This window comes from Tursiops truncatus, chromosome 5 (genome assembly GCF_011762595.2).
Source record: "Tursiops truncatus isolate mTurTru1 chromosome 5, mTurTru1.mat.Y, whole genome shotgun sequence".
In the NCBI taxonomy this organism is placed as follows: Eukaryota; Metazoa; Chordata; class Mammalia; order Artiodactyla; family Delphinidae; genus Tursiops; species Tursiops truncatus.
This window is the reverse complement of record NC_047038.1, coordinates 91643273-91656498: the sequence shown is the minus strand read 5'-3', so window position 1 is coordinate 91656498 and position 13226 is coordinate 91643273. Positions and strand designations below refer to the sequence as shown.

The 13226-nt window shown below is 45.6% G+C and overlaps 1 protein-coding gene across 1 annotated transcript in view; it reads right to left on the bottom strand.

Moving 5' to 3' along the window:
- Nucleotides 1-12427, bottom strand: part of FAM47E (family with sequence similarity 47 member E) — a 31994-nt gene extending 19567 nt beyond the window's left edge. Inside the window, exons 1-4 of the mRNA XM_073804669.1 lie at nt 12383-12427; nt 10935-11065; nt 6523-6895; nt 4167-4294 (exon numbers count right to left, since the gene is read on the bottom strand). Of these exons, the coding sequence (XP_073660770.1) occupies nt 4167-4294; nt 6523-6895; nt 10935-11065; nt 12383-12427 (677 nt within the window). The remainder of the gene's footprint in view (nt 1-4166; nt 4295-6522; nt 6896-10934; nt 11066-12382) is intronic.
- Between the last annotated feature and the right edge of the window lie 799 nt (nt 12428-13226).

Sequence of the window (13226 nt, the reverse complement as noted above, 5' to 3'; positions counted from 1 at the left end):
CAAAGGCCCTGAGGTTGGTGCTAAGCATGTATGAGGTACACAAAGAGGTCAATGCGACTGGAGAGGAGTACGTAAAGGATATAATAGTAGAGGATGAGGCCTGAAGAGATAATGGGAACCTGATCATAAGGAACTTGAGAGGCAACTGTAAGGACTATGGACTTTACTCTGAATAAGTAGGCAACTGGAGAATTTTGAGCACAGGACTGATATTGTATGACTTAAGTTTTTTACAGAATCACTTTAGCTATTGTGCAGCAAATAGACTGGGGCAGAGGATGGGGGCTGGGTGGAGGCCATGAGACCAGTTAGTAAACTATTCCAATAATCCAGGCAAGAGATGATGGTATCTTGGAATAGACTGACAGTAGTAGAACAGGTGAGATTCTAGGTATATTTCAAAGGTAAAGGCGTTAGGATTTTTTGGCAGATTGCAACCACTGTTTCAAAAGCCACTGGAAGAATGGAGTTACTATTTACTGATCTGGAGAAGACAGAAGCGGGTGCAGGTTTGGGGAAGAAATCAAGAGTTCAGTTAGGACTTGTCGAGTCTGAGATGCCAATTATACACTCAAAGGCAAATGTTAAACATACATACATAGACGGCCTGAATGAGGTGACTTAGATTGCATAACATGTAGAAAAGAAGATGTCAGAGACTGATGCACTTCAAGGTTAAAAAGAAGGTGAGGAAGGACGAGCAAAAGACTGGGGAGAGGACCATGACGCAGGAGGAGAGCCAAGAAAGAGGATGTACCAGAGACAAAATGAAAAAGTGTTTCGAGAAAGATGATATCAATTGTGTCAGCTGCTACAGTTACATCAAGTGGTGATCACTGAGAACTGATTAGGTAACATAGAGGCCATTGGTGACCTTGACCCAAGGGAGATCCAGTGGAGTGCTGATTGCTGAGTTCAAGAAAGAATGAAAGAGGAAGTGAGTATGGACACCTCTTTCAAGGAGTTCTGCTCTAAAGGAAAGAAGAGACTATATAGTTAAAGATAGTTGTTTTAAAGATGGGAGATATTACCTCACGTGGGAGGCTGCTAACGGCTCCCAAAGAGATCAGGTGCTGATCTTTGCAACCTCTAAAGGTTACTTTATGTGGAAAAAGAGTCTTTACAGATATGATTAAACTAAGGAGTTTGCGATGGGGAGATTATCCTGGATTATCTGGGTGGGCCCTAAACGCCATCACAGTGCCTTATAGGAGAGAGGTAGAGGAAGATTTGACACACACACAGAGGAGAAGGTGATGTGAAGACGGGGCAGGGAGAGATTTGAAGATGCTGCCCTTCGAAGAATGGAGTGATATGGCCACACGCCAAGGAAGGCTGGCAGCCTACAGAAACTGAAAGAGGCAAGGAATAGATTCTTCCCTAGAGCCTCTGGAAGGACACGTACCTGCGGATACTTTGATTTCAGCACAGTAATTCTGATTTCTGACTTCAGGCCTTCAGAACTGCAAGATAATAAATTTCTATTGTTTTAAGCCACAAAGTTTGTGTTACTTTGTGTAGCAGCCATAGGAAACTGAGAATACACTGACAAAAAAAGCCCTCGCCATTATATAATTATACATTCATTCTGTGATATGACAATTTATTAACACATTAATTTTGTTCATTTTCTCTATACTTTACCTTCTCCCCTCTTACGTAGATAACCCATTAGCTTGAAATTTCTTGCCCTGGAGATTTTTACAGGGTTGACCAAGAAAACTGCCTAAGTGAAAGACACATCTTATATTGTGTAGAAACCCAAGCTCACTGAAGTAATTATGTAGGCGTTGAGATGGGATGGGGAGAGTGGGGTGGATGCATAGAGTGTGACAGAAACAGCAAAGGGTTGAGAAAAGAAAGAGTCCCCAAAACCAGAAAGAAATTAAATATCAATTTAATTGCCTCTGCAATTGCTAGAGGCCTATCCCACTTTCTTACACTACAAAAAATGACCACGACTGAATGTTTGCTCTTCAGTGGGATGAGGGCTTGGTGTCAGATATAAATAGAAATAAAAGAAAAGTCATATTTCATAAACATATAGCTTTGTGAACAAAGACTCGATGCCCTTGATATTTACTGCTTTCTTCCACACCAGTCTGCAATCACCACGAAGATGGGGTCCTAACTTGTTTACCACTGTGTCCTCAGAACCTAGCACTGACCATGACCCATAGTAGGTGCTTGATAAGTACTGTTGATTTTTTTGCATAAATAGAATGAGCTAGTGGTCCCTGAGGGTCAAGAATTCAAAGATGCTCACAGGGCCACACTGACCCACACTGTTGGAGTCTCCAAGGGGACCCCCTACTTACAACACTCCTCCCTCTTCCCCACCCACATTCTAAGCACTGAAAAATAATACAGAGAGCAAAGACGAAAGCCAAAATGTCCCCTTTATCACTGGCGGTAGCCATGTTCGAGCACTTGGGTTCAGGTCCAAGAGGACTTGCTAACTGAAATCCAGAAATGGGCAGACTGTCCCATCCGGGCAGCAGCGGCATGGACCAGGGTGGGGCTCCCCTCAAGGAGGAAGGAAGAGAGGAGAACTCGTGCTTCCATGGGCCATCTTGCTTTCCAGTAGAAGGGCAGAGCTGAGACGAGTGTGCCCAGTTGTTCTCCCCAGACTGACCAGGGGTACACTAAGAGGCCAGAACAGTGGGGCTCCTGTCACCTCGTGTCCCCCACTAACCAACATGTATAATTAATCAGTGGATTCTCTCTCACTCCACTTCCATGTAGCTAACTCGTATGACTAGCAAAGCTCTCCGTGGCCCCTTCCACACACCCTGGCCGTGGTCCTGGGTCCTATGTAAGTGGCCTGGGTGCTGTGGCTGGGCTGCCCTCTAGTTCACCCATACGCTTCAGTGCCTGCCAGTGATCTCATCAATTTCAACGGTCAAATGCATATCCCAAATCTGTTCGTGTCAAGTATACTTATCATGGCATTTACATTTTAAATTAAATAATATGTGAATGGGGAAAACAAAAGTGTGATATGAAAGAGAGCGGTTTCTATGAAAATTAAGCTTAGTGCTTTGGAAAGGTTCAATGAAGGTGGCATTACTGGTGTAGTTTATGCAAAAAAGATGACTGGGAAACTCCAAGCAGCAGACCCGTACTCCAAAAAAAGGCTTTATATTAAAAGACTAGCAAGTGAATGTACAGTTATGTTTTAGGGTAAAGCAAAATGTGTCAAGTACTAAAGCATCATCTTCTACAATTCCCTATGTTAGCCTCTTGGTTGGCTGGTTTGGTTGGTTGGTTATTCAACCAACTACTGGTCTCAGTCCTGTTGAATAAAAGGGCTTCTGCCACAGATAATGCAGAAAGCCATTGTGGGCTAATCAAAGTCAATCAGGTTTTCTGCAGTTTTCTTCTTCTCCGACAGCTGTCCTAGAGTCACGCAGATACACCCGTACTCGCTCCATAGCTGGCTAATTCACATCCGTTTATGAAGTAAACACTCTTCAGAGCGGGACCCGAGGCTCCCTTCCCTCCTCCTCAGGAACTTAGTTACTTTTGCTTCTCTTAATTATTCTCAAGATTCTTAATTATTCCTAAAATATTCTAAAGATGAGAAGCTTTGAGAAGGTAACTACAGATAGTCACTGACTTATGATGGTTCGACTTACAATTTTTCTACTTCATGATGGAGTAAAAGCAAGCAACATTCATTCACTAGAAAATGCACTTTGAATTTTGAATTTGGATCTTTTCCTGGGCCGGTGATATGCAGTGATGATACTGTCTCGTGATGCTGGGCTGCGAACCACAGCTCCCCGTCAGCCACGTGATCACAAGGGCAAACAGCCGATACACTTACAACCATCCTGTACCCACACAACCATCCTGTTTCTCACCTTCAGTGCTGTATTCAGTTAATGACATAAGATATTCGACACTTTATTATACAATAAGCTTTGTGTTAGATGATTTTGCCCAACTGTAGACTAATGTAAGTGTTCTGAGCACGTTTAAGGTAGGCTAGGCTACGCTATGATGTCTGGTAGGTTAAATGTATTAAATGCATCTTTGACTTATGGTATTTTCCATTTACCATGGTTTATGGAGACATAAGCCCACCGTAAGTCAAGGAAGATCTGTACTAGAACGTTTCATCATGGGACAGGAATGAGCGAGAGGTTAAGAACGATACTTACTGCCCCAGGAAGACTTGAGTAGAACATTTTTTTAAAAGTTTTGTGGGTTCCTTCATTCTTTTCCGGATGCCCTGACAATAACCCCGTGTGTCCTCCAGCTTCCTGTCAGGACCCAGCACTTCCAGCACCTTTAATAAGAGTTACAAACAGAAAACAACTTTAGAGGAAAGAAAGATGAGCTGAAAAGGGTGCCCCTTGATTCTAAAACAGAATGGACCTAGTCATCCCTTTCCTTTTCCTTTCCAGTTGGTCAATTCTGTTCATCAATTCCAGTGTAAATACAGCGCTGGGTGCTGCAGGTAAACGTCCATCACCTAGACATTAGCTATGTGGCCTTTTTACTGAAGTTCCGTCTCCTCTAGGTGGAACAGTTCCTCTGGACCCACCCGGACCCCACTGCCCCACAGAAAAAAGGTGTCTCTAGAGGATTTCTGTTTATTTGACTGCCCACCATCCATTCTTCCTCCTATGAGTAACAGTCTCTAGACTTCTCTTTGGAGAATCATGTCTCTCTCCACTCTCAGTCCTTGTGATCTGAATTGTCCTGACCACTCATCACTCTGCAGGCTGACCGTGTTAATCAGGCCCACAGTGACTGGCTTACGAATGGGTACAAGACCCAAGTGAGACCTAGGGAAATTTGGTCATGGAATTTTGCTGGAACCGTGCAAAAAGAGGTGGTGTTTTTCTGGGTAAAATTTACATCTAGAGCTGCTGGTGGCCATCATAGCACCACAAGAAGAGATCCTGCTTCAGAAGGAAGCCAACACATCTGTTTGAGGAGGTCAGACATGGGAATAAGAGCCACTGTCCCATGTGCCCTCTAAGGAGGTATTCAAACAATCTCTTTGTCACGGACTCAGAGCTCTGGCCCACAGGAGGCAGTGAAGGAAAGCCCAGGGGCCAAATCATTGATTAGAAATTCCAGTTGTCCTTTCTACAGACTTCCCTGACACTAATCACTTACTCATTCATTCATCCATTATCCATAAATATTTATTGAGTGTCTACAATATGCCAGGTATTGGTGGTACACAGTGAAAGACACAGATAAAATCCCTGCCCTTGAAAAGCCCTGCCCTTGTAGAGCTTTTATTCCAGTGAGAAGCCCAGTGCTGACAACTGCTAGGACGGAAACAGATCATGGTAAGGCACAGAGGATGAGAGGGAGGGGAGTGTCTTTTTATGTAGGCCTCTCCAGTGAGGAGATAATTGAGGAAAGAGCTGAAGCAAGTGAAGGAGTGAGGCCGGCAGACATCCGGGGGCAAGTGCTCCAGGCAAAGGAACAGAGACCTAAACTGGACATGCTTGCTCACGTTTGCTGAGCAGCCAGGAGGCCAGAGTGGCTGCAGCAGACTGAGGAGGGCAGAGGAGTAGGCGGTGAGGCTGGAGAGGGAGCAGGGCAGGAATGGGATGGAGCACAGAACACGCAGGACCTTCCAGACCATGGCAAGGACTTCACTCTGAATGAGAAGCTTTGAGCAGAGCCTCAAAAGTTTACCTTCTCAACAACTGTCATGCTTGCTGACATAGGGAACAGACTGCAGGGGGTAAGGGGGTAGCGGGGTCGCAGGCACTGTTAGTTCCCTGTCCAATATCCATCCTGCCCCCTTTCCTTAAATCTAATAGAATTTTGTCCTGGATTTTGTTCAGGGCTGCAATACCCACCCAAGAAATTCAATTTTCTAGACTCCCTAGCAGCTAAGAGTGGTCAGATGAATGAGATGTTTACTGGGAAGGCTACTATTTGCCTAATTAAAAGAGTCAGCTGGCGTGCAACTTTTAAACTCTGCCCCTTCCCCTTCTTGTCTGAAAGACAGACTCGATGCCTGGAGGTGTGGAAGCCATTTTGAGCTATAAGGACAAGAGACGTATGCGAAGGACATTAGACCTGCAACTTAAAAGAAGCCTGGGACAGAGGTGACATATCGCAGCTGCTGCCCAGCCCTAGTCTTGGCAATCTGGTGAAATTGCCCATGACATTTCAGGTGCGCAGGTGCCTTTCTAGCCATCCGTTAATAATTCTCACGGACACCTCCCAAGACCAGGCTAACGTGACAGAAGCAAGACTGGACAATTCCTCCACTCTATTCTCCCCCTAAAAAGTCACAAGCAAAGTAGACTGGTAGAGCTTCAGGGGTAAGCAAGTCGGACACTTCCGGTTTGCTGGGCCTTTGTAAGTTGGATGGCCTCATAGGAAGCACAGGGAGCGGCGGGTATGTTGCTGCCACTTGCACATCTTAGAAGGCTGCTCCAAACCCCAGGAGAACTGCCCCCCTGGGGACACATTCATCACCCTCTCCCCCTGGAGGGAACTCCCCAGGCATCTAAGGAGCAATATTCCCCGGGTGGTCACCTCTGCGGGCATGTCTTCCTCCAGGTTCGGGTAGGGAGCCGAGGGGTGCGGGGTCGGATGGGCCTCAACGTCCGCCAGGAAGTCCTTCCGCGCCTGGCGGGCCGGCGAGAGCGTGGAACACAGGGCTGCTTCCCTAGGCAGCATGTCCTTCTGGCTCCTCTTCGGGGCAGGTCGGGGAGCTCTGTGATAAATCTGGGGGAGAAAGCCCTCCTCAGGGCCCCGAGTGATCACACCTCCGCAAGGCGGGCAGCCTCTCCGGAAGTCGTCCAGTCCCGTTCTCACAAACCTCCACCGCCGGCTGTTCAGTGACGTGGGGCGTGGCGACCTGCGCCCGTGCTTTGTGAAGCACTTGGACGGCAGATCTTCTCTGTACCTGCGAGACAACGTGCCGGTGTTATGGACCACAAGGACCACAAGGGTGGGAGAAGGAGGTTGTGAGCAGGCTGGTCTCCACCTGTTTCAGGAGGAGAGGTGGGGGAAGGGAGGGTCACGTGGCGAAGTCTGAGTTAATCATAGTCCTGGTTCATGGCACGTTATCGCTGGTCTGTGCAAGGCCCCTCTCCTGTTTTCTTTATTCTACGTTATTCCCGTAGCCCACCGTCATTGCCCTCCCCTGCACAAGCAAAACCACTCTTAACAGATTTGGAATGTACCCGTTGTTTGCAGACATCCTTATAAGACCTGTGTATCCTTCATGTACGTAAATGGTACTATTCTGTGACTTGCTTACCAAGCAGGATACCACGAAGGCTCATCCGTGTCACTATGTGTAAATGTAATCCATTATTACATTTGGTGGTGCTGTCACCACCATCCAGCTATCCAGTCTCTTTGTGAAGAATACTCACAAGTTGTGACCCCTCTTGGGACTCTTTCTTATCCTTTAAAGGGACACAGTGCAGTGGGAAGAACTTGGACACAGTGACACCTCGCCCCTAGCTAGCTGCATGACCTTCGCCCTTCATTTAACCTTTGTGGACCTCGATTTCTCCTCTAAACTCAGGGGGTCAAGGGTTGCAAACTGGTTGTTCATGGACTGTATCAGGCCCACAGACCTGTCATTTGATCCCATTTGTGTTTTAATAAGAATCATAAGAGTTCACATGTATTGAGAACTTTCTATATAACACGTGTTGTTCTAAGTGCTTTACATGAATTAACTTATTTTAATCTCATAACACTCCTATGAAGTAGGTACTAATATTATTCCCATTTACAGATAAGGAAATTGAGGCACAAAGAAGTTGAAAACCAAACACTTGTCAAAGTTCCCACAGCTGATAAGGGGGAGAGCTGAAATTTTAATACAGGTAGTGTGCCTCTGGAGAAAGGTGTTTAACCACTATGCCAGAGCTTCTGACATATAAAAAAGTTCACACAAATAATCTGGAACAGAAATTAGGAGCTCTGGGGACACTGGGTCCACCTATCCATGGAGCCATTATTGGTATAAGGGCTGCCATCTTTTAGACAAGTCCTATGCTCTCTTATTCACAGTCTCTACCACTCTCTACTGCCTCATATGCAGCCTGCTTCACTCTGTTTCTTGACCCATCAGACCCCTGTTTGCACTGAGTAGTTAGGGCATGAAGCTAAGATGGAAGAGACAGATGGACAAATAGGAAGGAAAATGGGACGTGGATAATCTAATATATCCAGCCATGGCCAAAGTCAGGACTTGCAACCTGAGCAGCTTAATGGCAGGTCTCTCATTATCCTAATACATCACACAAGCACTTCATAAAATCAAATCTGATAACCAATATTTTTACTTAAGGACAGTCATACCACTTAAAATGGGGAAAGTGTGGCAGCTAGCTCAAACCTCATAGAATGTTAGAGCTGGCAGAAACTTTGAAAGAAATCTAGTTCACCTTCCTCACTTTTCAATGAGGAAACTGAGTTCCAAAGAGGTGAATAAGGCAACCAATCTGGCTGGAGGGCTTCCCATGACACCACTTTACCTCTCATAGCTGATAAGCTTACCACTCTGCATTCTGTTAAGTTCATGAAAAATTTTGCTTGACCCAGAAAATAAAACATTTTTTCTAAACATTTACTATTTCACAGTCACTATATGATACTTGGATATTTCCACGTTTAAGAATTGCAAAAGAGTGTCAGGCATTTATCCTAAAGAAATGAAAACTTATGTTCACACAAAAACCTGTACGCAAATGTTCATAGCAGCTTTATATGTAATAGCTAAAAGCTAGAAACGACCTGAATGTCTTTCAGCACATGAATGGATAAGCCATGGTACGTCCATGCCACGAAATACAACTCAGCAGTAAAAATGAACTAACTTGATGCACACAATCTCTTGGATGGATCTCAAGGGCTTTCGCTGAATGAAAAAGAGCCAATCTCAAAAGTTTTATACTTTTAATAAAGGTATTATTCTATTTATCTAACATCCTCAAAAGAACAAAATTATAGAAATGGAGGCCAAATTAGTGGTTGCCAAGGGTTGTGGGTGGGAAAATGAATGATAATAAAAGGATAGCATGAAGTGGTTCCCTTGTGGTGAGGAAAGTTTTGTATCTTGATGTATACATATGACAACATTTTACTGAACCACACACACACACACACAAGTGACAACTGGTGAAATTCAAGTAAAGTCTACCGTCTAATTCATATACTGCACCAGTGCTGATTTCCTGCTTTGGTAATGTACTATCATTATGCAAGATGTTACTACTGGAAGCATCTGGAGGAAGGGTATATGGGGCCTCTGCACTATATCTGCAACTTCTTGTGAGTCTATAATTATTTCAAAGCAAATAGTTTGAAAATGGGGGTGGGGAGAGATTCTCAAAGAGTTCATAATTGCTAACATGTATACAGTGCATGTATGTGGCAGTAACTGCTTCACAGGTGCTATGTCAGTAAATCCTCACAACAATCCTATAAAGCTGATTCCTTTTATTGTCCCCATTTTACAGGTAGGAAAACTGAGTCCAGAAACAGCAACTAAGTTGCCTAAGGTCACCAGTCAAACAAGAGGAAAACTGGCCTTCAACTCCAGCCTTTCTGATTCTAGACTTTGTAATCTTAACCATCACATCGTGCTGCCTACAAGAGAGCCGAATTCCATTCTCATAAGCAGCTCGAGGAATCAGCAAAGGCAGAAAGCCTCAGCTTCCTGTCCTGCGGCAGTGACAGAGGTAGGAGACAGATGGGCCCCTGGGCTGGACAGCTGGTGTCTGTCACGTGGAGTAAAATTGAAGCTTTGTTCTCCCCCAGACGCTCCAAGGACAAAGCTAGTGGCAGAAGCTGAGCTCTGCTGAAGTAAAGAGATAAGATGACCACTCCTGAGGTCAGGAAAACTTCCCTTTCTGCACATGCGCAGGAAGGCTCCTTGGGGGTCAAAAAGGGAGGGGGCGCCACCCCATAGTAAGTGTGGACATGCACCCACAGGCCTCTGCGGTGGGATCCATCTTAGCAAAATATTGCACACGCATGTTGGGGAGCATCCTAGGACCAGTCAGGTGTGAAGGAAGAAGCAAGATAATTGGCCAGATGTAAACAAAGACCTGGAAGGACTGTCCTATAGAAGGGATTTAAATCACCTCTTCACTGCTTTTCTCAATCAGGAGGCCAGCACTCCTCTCCGGTTGTGTACTTCCGCCTAGTTTCTGACTTACTATCTCCTCCTCATTAAGAGAGGACGCCCATACCCGTTCTCCCTGGGTGTGTATTTCTGCCTAGCTCCTGACTTAAATAAACTGTTTCAGTGTGTGCTCTCCCATACATTGTGCTGTGTCTCTAATAATAAACGCTGTACCTGTTTTTACAGTTTTTGCCTCCTTGAAACATTCTTGTTTTCAGTGGGGGTAAGAGCCAGGGGAACTTTGCTTCTAGCCTCTAGCCCCTGGTGTCTAGGATTCCTGGTTTTCATCCAGGCTACCCAGGTTCAATTCCTGGGCAGGGAACTAAGATCTCTCTCCAGGACAGCTGACTGCTGTCTCTCCGAGATCAACACATTCAAAACAGCAGCAGACCACCCCAGTACCCGAGGTACTCTCCAAACACGGGCTCAGCTTGGCCACAGTTACCAGCTGGGTGGCCAAGGCTCCAGGTGCTGTCTAACCCGGAGAAGGGCAGGTCGCAGGCTAAACCAGTCTCCGCAGAGGACTCTATGGCCATCAGTTTCCCATCTGGAATGGGTATATTCATCTACATCCTCTGGGGGACTCTGAGAATAACCAAAAAAAAAAAAAAAAAAAAAAGGTGTCCTTGGCGTTGAGGAACGTCGCGCGCTGGTTATGGTCTATTTTTGCGGGGGACCATGAGGAGGTAAGGGAGTTGGGTCCTCCGCCGCCCCCGGCCATCCCCCGCCCCCAGCCGCAGCAAGCAGGGGGCGCAGGCTCCCCCCACGCTCCACCCGCGCGCGTGCGCGCGCTTACCAGGGCCTGCAGTCCGTGCCCACCGACACCCGGGCCCGCGCCGCGGGTGCGAATAGCCGCTTGCGGTCAGCCGTGTTTCCCCGGCTGCCCACCCGGCTTCCGGTGGTGTGTTTCCCCCGCCTCTCGGGTCGCTAGGAGACCCGCGGAGCTGTGCACTGCGCAGACTCGCTCAGGGCGCCCCCCTGCTGCTGGCGGGGAACACGCGTCCGCGGGGCGTCCCTGCGTTCCCCAACCCTCGCCTCACCAGAACCTTCTCCAACGCCCCGAGGCGTGGACCGTGGCAGGGGAAGCGCGAAGGATCAGGTTCTTGGTTTAATTATGTTTTAATCTGTTCGGAAGGCGTGTTCGTGTTTATTTTGTTCACCACCGTTTCAAAAAATGTGTTGAAAAGGAAGAAAGCAGCTGGAGAGAGAGCAAGAGAAGGAGTGGAAAGGGGGCGAAAGGGATAGACTGATTTCTAGTGGTGGGAAGGCCTTTTAGCACGGAATGCTTTTCTGGAGGTCTTGGAACTCCGTGAATCTCACCGCCTCAGTAAATCGGGGGCTGCGCACTGGTATCTAGCTAGTCACCAGCTGGTTTCCAGAGTCCCTCCCAGCTCTTGTGTTGCTTGAGCCTTTTGCCTGGACTCACTTCAGCAGTAAAATTGCCATCCAGTTGGCCGTGATAGGCAGTTGCCCACGTAAATATGGATTGCATGAGGATGTATTTGGGGTTTGCTAAGTTCTCTCACTGCTTCTGAATGTTCCTGATTTAAATAGTGAGCATTGCTTCTAGAGGAAATAGCAGCAAAACATTCTCTTCTCTCAAAATTATTGCAGTAGTTAAATTGTGTCTGTTATGGTGGGATACTTTTTGTAGTCATTTAAAGATGAGTCTTCTCTTTAAACTCTCTGGGAATAAATTAGCTTCACCTTTGGGCACCTGTTAAATATCTGGATGGTAATAAAGGTGCCCCGACTGGCACTAGCTCCAGCATCTTCACCTGCTCTGCGTGTTCAGCTGCCTTTTCTAGGCACAGTGGAAAACCCTGGAGTCCCACCGCTTGAGATAAATCATGATTCTGCCACTTAATAATTACGCACTCCCCACCCCCACCCCCACCCCCGCACAGTTGCTTAAATTTGTTTTAGCTTCATTGATTTCCTAGTCTGAAAATGAGGGAAATAGTAGTATCTGCCTATGGGGTTATTGGGGAATTCAATGAGATAATGAATGTAAAGCGTTGAACGCTGTGCTGGCAAGTAAGAATCCCTCAGTAACTACTGAGTATTATTATCTCAACTGTGAACTGGGGATATTAATATTTGCCCGGCTATCCACAGAGTTGTTATAGTAGTTGATAGAGAAAGCTATGAATGTAATCTCGAAAAGGAGCCCTGTTAGTTGTTTTCATTATCCTCGATAATATCGTTAATACTTATTTGATTCCAAACTCCAGCTTTTATTACTTTGAGGAAGTAGGATTTCTCCTTAGGACCGAGGGTTAGGGTCATGTCCACCTTGCTCCTAGTACTGTACATAGCACACAGTAGGTCCTCATTCAACAAATATTGTTTGTTATGGCCGTGCTAGGCACTGGGGAGGCAATGGGGGATAAAACAGACTTGGTCTTTGTCATCTTGTTACTTAGTTTGTAGTGTTGTATGAATGAACAAAAAACCACCTATTTTCATGACTCCTGTATCCTCACAAGTTGATATTTGCTCCATGTAGTAAATCTGATTTCATATCTGGTAGGAAATAACTAAGATTCTTTTTTTTCATCACATTCCATGCCTTAATTATAGTCATTACTCAGAGAATCTCTCATTCATTCTCTTCTCTCTCCCCTTCTTTCTCTTTTGCAGCACAAAGGTGAAATGTGTTACGTATAGTAATCCAACAAGTAGATGTTATTTAAGAGTGAGGATGATGGGGTTTTGTTTTGTTTTGTCTTTAGCCCTATTGGCAGATAGTGTGACCATTTTATTTCCAAAGAGGGTTACTCAAATACCCGTAACAGGGTTGCCAAACACTGTTACTGGATCTTTCCCACTCAAGGACTAATTACTATCTCTGTAACATTTTACTACATACTCAGCAATACTTAGTGCATGGTACTTTCCAGAAAAAAAGCATTTGAACAACAAAAAACACAGAACTTTAAGCTGAGATGTTATAAAATGGTCTTGGAATAGTAGAAACCCTTGGCATCTGGACAAGGTGTTAGGTTGCTTCCATATGTTGGCAATTGTAAATTATGCTGCTGTGAACATTGGGGTACATGTGTCTTTTCAAATTAGTGTTTTTGTT